General features: G+C 43.3%; 1 protein-coding gene across 1 annotated transcript in view; it reads left to right on the top strand.

Annotated features, from left to right (window-relative positions):
* Positions 1-1,776: 1,776 nt before the first annotated feature.
* The window catches only part of LOC102210716 (lipid phosphate phosphatase-related protein type 4-like), a 19,797-nt gene continuing 15,393 nt past the window's right edge, over positions 1,777-6,180 (top strand). Inside the window, exon 1 of the mRNA XM_005753789.2 lies at positions 1,777-2,299. Within this exon, the coding sequence (XP_005753846.1) occupies positions 2,216-2,299 (84 nt within the window). The 5' untranslated portion in view covers positions 1,777-2,215. The remainder of the gene's footprint in view (positions 2,300-6,180) is intronic.

Here is a 6,180-nt window from a genome sequence, read left to right as displayed (position 1 = left end):
TCGATCAGGTTTGATTTTTTTCCGAAGATCGTGTGTTGAGAAGATGGATTTTCACGTGTGATTCAAAGGTTAGTGTTGATACAGCAGAAGCAAAGGCGTAGATCATGTTAGGCATGTGCTTAGCGAGTTTCCTCCACATGTTTTAAACATTCTGCAGTTTCAAAATGCAACACATCTGTGTTTTCAGCTATTTTATTTTTAATAATAGGCTACTGTATTCATCTTAACTGAGATCTAAAGCGGAAAATTTGAAGGAAATGTAAGATTTTTTAGGCTAATTTCAGCCATTATATCAACAACTTCTACATTTGGAATATAAACAGTTTGTCAGACTTTCTGGGAAATAAAAATGTCCCGAAATCAGACTCTTTCCAACCTGCCTGTCTGCAGTGCACATACCGGAGGAGAAGATGCACACCGCTATATTTAAAAAAACAAACAAACAAAAACAACAACAAAAAACATATTTTGGAAGTAAAAAAAAAGATCAGTTGCTGAGCAAAGTGGCACTACCTGATTTTGTTATAGTATTTTTTCTTAATATGTCAAAATATGTGTAGTTATTACAGAAGAAGTGTCAATTAACCTGTAGAGCTGAAGTCAGAAACACTGCAGGCCTGGTGGCCAGAATCAGCCCGTCAAAGACCCCAGTCTGGCCCACTGGACAGCTTCAGAAAATGTGAGCTTTTAACTGTTTTACAGCTTTTCCCATTGATAAACACCTCTCCCATTCCAGTTTATATCACACAAAAATAATTAACTAAGAGATAAATGACAGAAAAATTCCTGTTTTTCTGTTTTTAGCTATACTTTTATTTTTCTTGTACAGCGAGTCCCCAGTTATAAGAAAAACATTTTAAAAATGACATTTTCTGTGAATTAATGAAAACATTATATTTATGATTACAGGATAGTCTGGCCAATGAATTGTCCCACATAGGATCAAAGTCAGCTGTATGTGGCCTACGATGTAAAATAAATTTCACATCCCTCCTCTAACACTCGTGACTGGCTCAAAAAGTGAGTCTGTCCCCCCCAAAACGTCCATGTAACACAAGCAGTACATTTAAAAAAGCATGTTTACAGTATGGCATGACCGTTTTTGCACTGTTGTCACCCTTTAGAGCACAGGTATCGAAATCCAGGCCTCAGGGGCCGCTGTCTCGCTTGTTTTCTAACTAACCTGCCTTTGTAGCTTTTTGGCAAAGCACACCTGATCCAGGTAATCAGCAGAAGGTATGGCAGGGATAACTCAAAAACAAGGAGGATGCTGGCCCTCGAGGACTGGAGTTTGACACCCCCGTTTTAGAGCATCGATGTTTGTGCTTCAGTGTTGGTGAGTGAAAGTATAGTAATTAGAAGATAAGTGTGTATTTGTGATACATACATAGTCTTTGGAAACATTTTTGCTGTTTAGCTGATAACTTAGAAATTTATGGAATGTCGTCAGTTCTGTCAGGCAAAAACAGAAACAAAGTGGCAGCTCAAGTTTGCTGTTATGTTTCATAGGTCAATAATTGACATGTACTCCACGAAAAACTATTCACAAGTGGGTCTGTGACTCTAAAACAGTCACATAACATGGAAAGTACAGTACATTTTCCTGGCTAAATGGGTGCATAGTGGGACATCTTTTTCTTCTTCATTTTCCTGTGATATATATATATATATATAGCAACTGTGCTGCATTTACTGAATTAAAAAAAAGCCGAAACAAACAAAAAGCAGTACTTTGAGATTATTTTGAAAAGCCCGACAGGAACCATCGACGCTTATTCCGGCGAACACAACCAGGCTCACCTGCTGCAGCAGAGCTGGAGGACAGCGAGTGGGTGAGCGTCTCTGAGGTACCTGCGGAGGACCAGCGTGACCGAAGGGCTCATCTCTCAGTATCACACACGTTTCCACGATGAATGGTCTGAGTGTCGCCACAGCGGTCCAACACTTCTGGAGGAGACGGTGTCTGGAGTCGTGCGCTAGCACGGCTTTTTAAAGCCTACCAGCCACCATATTTTCAGGGGCGACGGACCCCATCAGGAAGCACCGACACTTCCAGCTCACCTTGCCCGGCGATGGAGGTCCGCCGTTAGAGGCTTGGGAGCTAGGGAGGGTCGAGGGGGAGGGGGGGGTCGGCCGCAGTTTCGGCAAAATTACGACGGGAATCAGGTACAGCTCCCTGTCTCCCGGCAACGGGAGAGACCAGCGGGCGCTCGTGATGTCTCGTGCCAAGGAGCGACTGAAAGGCGGGAAGGAGACCAAGGACAGCGTCACCCTGCTGCCCTGCTTCTATTTCGTAGAGGTGAACATCTGTCCGTCTATTACGATGTAAATGCTCTCAGCGATGGGTCTGTGCTGCTCTGGTGGGGACGGTGGAGGGAGGGAGGGGGCAGCTGGTGCAGGTGCTCCTCGCAGATGCTCGTCACTGTCCTGGGAGCCAAACACACTCACAGAGAAATCACCTGTTAAATTGTTGTGGATACACACTGAGGATGCTTTTTGCTCTAGGTTGGCCAGGCAGGCTGTAATGGTATGGCAGTGATGTTTACCTGATGTTTCAGAGGCCAGTGACTCTGCATCCTGTTACGATTCCCTTTGCATACAGCAGATTTGTTGGGGACAAAGATTTGAGATCAAACATCGTCAGTGTGCAGATATCGTTCATGGCTCACAGTCGATCAGAGCCAGCAGACAGAAAGGAGTGAGGAGAGTCCAGATTTAACGCTGCACTACTGCAGCTTACTTTCATTGTGTTTTGAATAATCAGGATTAGCACATTAGCAGCCACAGGTTCGGGCTTTAGTCTGTTCCCGACAGATCAGTGCGAGGCTTGGACTTGCACAGTCATTTCTCTCCTCTTCTGGGCTAAATCCTACTGCCATCATGCTGCATTTCGTTTATACGCCCACAGACTGTGAAGCAGCCTTCTTCCCATAGGCTCCACAATCTGCAGCGTTCTTCTAGCAGCATTAAAAAGAAGACATCTCTGTTTTTAATAATAATAGCAGTAATATTGGTTTTGATCTGTATTTCTAGTACTGACTGCAGAACATGATAATAATATTTCATCTGTTGCTTTATACTGTCAGGTTAGTGCGTGCAAAGATGATTTGTTAGTCTAACTTTACACCGAATTAAACATCAGCCTAACTTCTGCCTGCTTGTCACCATATCTAAGGTGTTTACGTCTTAAATCTGCGCCAGCAGTGCTTTTGTTCCCCAATCACAATTGTGCTGCACCAGGAAAATGACATTTTCCTCAAGATTTGGACGACAATGTGAACATGTTGGGCGTAGACTGGGCTGTGTTGCTGCTCAGACTCTACGTACACACCAGCAATGGAGTTTAGTAGGAAGTAAAGATTTTACTTTACTTAGACATGCAACCTACTGAGACTGTAAACACCTAAGAAACCATCTGACTGTACACAATAAGATGCTTTCCATGATGAATCAGCATCTGATGGGCTGAGATGCAGTCCAAACCCTGACAGAGCCTGTACTGTGTTCTAAGGATGCTGTTGACACTGACTGTTGTGCCTTGCTCCTGACGTCCTCTGCACATACTGATGGTTTGACCCAACGTTTAGCATTCCTCTCTCTGTAAGTTCCCTCCCTGCTGATTGTCAGGCCAGTTCTCGTGTCTTTTCTCTCCGTTTCTCTTTGTAAAGGCTGGCTTGTTCCAGGTGCATCTCTCAGGTCAAGATGTAGGTCTTTGCTGGATTTTTCCCTCATTTCTTAATGTTGTGAATTTTGGATACCGTTCATCTCCTGTCGACAGATTGCCACTTGTGCTTTTTTCCTTCACCTTTTTAAGGACACTGTGCACACCATATGGCAATATGTCAAGTTTTCAGACATCAGGGAAGGTTAAACACCGAGCAGAACCAGCATGCTGTTGGTGCAGAAATATTCCACCAGCAATGTCGGTCAAATTGTGTTTTCTCGTGTGTTTTTGAGACATGCCTGCAAATAACAGACAACCAAATATAAATGATCTTTGTTATTTGCAGGCACAACACTGGTTCATCCTGTGAATTTGGTGCATGGTGTTTATGCATGAATAATAGTTATGTCAGTTACATGACTTAACAAACAAAAATCATTGCTCTGAAAATGTTCAGGTACAAGGACTGGACTGAAAATGAACGACAAAGTGACAAATGTCCCAAGAGAATTTTTGACAAACCTTCTGCAAACTGCTGCTGAAGATCGCTGATGTATTTGACCACACAGCGTCATATATGAGTAGAATTATTTCTTAAAATCTGCAGTAGCCAAACATAAAGAACCTGAAATAAATAAAAGCACAGAAAAGGCCAAACATACTTCATCGTGTCAGCTGATTTCCTGTTTTCACATTTCTTCTCACCGCTGCTAATTTCACCAATTTGTTGCTAGATTTAGACATTTTTCAAGTTCCCTTTAGCAGAAATCTGGTGACAGGATCCTACTGCTTCACAACGATGATGAATGTGAAAAACAAGGTTTCAGACAGTGACAGAGAGCAGCAGTGTGAAAGGAGACAGTAAGAGCTTTTCTGCTGCTTGTGAATTTCTATCTGAGTGATCTACTTTTAACTAGCTGAAATGTCAACGTTGTCTTGAACTCACGTTAATGGTGATTTTGCTGTGTTTATCAAATTAGACGTGTCACTGTTCGCCACCCCAACCCTCCACTTGCTGGGGGAAGCTTTGATTATTTGTTGCTGATTACTCCGAAACCCCCAAAGGTCAAAAAATCAGTCTTCAGGACAACCCAGGAGTGTACACGCTGTCCTGTTGTGTACTGTGCACAGGCGTTTGCCACTGGAAGTAAAATCTCAGTTTGTTTTTTCTAATTACTGACTGATTAATTAATGACAAGTAGACAAAGAGCCAAGAAAAGAACATGTGTGAGTCTGTAAAAGCATTTCTGTGAGTTTGATTAATGATGCTGTTCAGAAAACCTCTGACTCTGCCATCACCTCCTGTAGGCCACTTGTTCTTGTACCACAGGTTGTAACATGACGTGGCACAGAGTAAGACCTTCTGGCAGTACCAGCGGCATGTGGAGTATATGCATGTGCACGTATGTGTGCAAGCATTAGCAGACAACCCTATTTCCTCCTTAAATGTTAACGTCTGGCTCCGAACACACCAAAACAACCACATGGCAGGCACCAATGTGTCGTCCAAACCAGTGGGGCATGTTCCTTAGAGTGTGTGGCAGAAACAGGAGTCCAGAGAAAGGATGGGAGGTAAAACCACGCCTGGCTGCTTGGTCAAGTGTCTGACAGCACAGCGAGTCTTTGAACGCTCTAATTTTCTCTTCATGGTCCCTTCACTTACTGTCATGTTTGAAGTTGGACGTTGGATACGTGGATATTTCTGGCCCTGAGACATAATCGTTCCAGTGGTCAGGCCCAGCTAAATCTAAAGTAGAGCTGGGCGATAGAACGATAACGATATGTATGTAACTTTTTCTCGATAGAAAAATTAAGCTATCGCGATAGACCTCGCCGCTCTTGTCCTCTTTAAAAAAAAGAAAAGAAAAAAGAACAGCCAATCCAAATTAAGTAGCGCAGAGCCGAACCAATCACAGCTGCAGTGTCACGTCACGTGACTTGTTACGTACAGCACAAGTGCCAAGCCGTACATGTTTGGGAAGCAGCCAGCCACCGTACCGCCCGGGTAATGGAGGAAATGAGTGTGCCGACTAGAAAAATCAACCGAGCGTGACCGAAGAGAAAACAGATGATGGTTCCAACGCCGGAGAGATTGTCGAACGGAAGAGCCATAGAAGTTCCGTAGTGTGAAGGTATTTCGGCTATTTCAAGTCTGACAAAAAACAGAGTAGCGTGCACTATAAATTGTGCCGAAAGCAAGTCTGGAAATACAATAAACTGGTGCATGCTCAGGCTACGTCCACACGTACCCGGGTATTTTTGAAAACACAGATTTTTCTATGCGTTTGCACCTTTCGTCCACACATAAACGGTGTTTTTGGTCACTGAAAACGAAGATTTTTAAAAACTCCGGCCAGGGTGGATATTTTTGAAAACTCAGTTTTTGCATTTACGTGTGGACTAGAAAAACGGAGAAAACGCAGCGTCAAAGGTGTGCGCATTTTTTGACGTCACACTGTGCGCCACGTTATTGTTTCGGTGAAATGAATTTCTACAATACTGTTACTGTTACTTGT

The sequence above is a fragment of the Pundamilia nyererei genome, unplaced genomic scaffold (genome assembly GCF_000239375.1).
Source record: "Pundamilia nyererei isolate P.nyererei 1_Seehausen unplaced genomic scaffold, PunNye1.0 scaffold00464, whole genome shotgun sequence".
Lineage (NCBI taxonomy): Eukaryota > Metazoa > Chordata > Actinopteri > Cichliformes > Cichlidae > Pundamilia > Pundamilia nyererei.
Note: the sequence above shows the minus strand (reverse complement) of the source record. Positions and strands in the feature narration are given on the sequence as shown.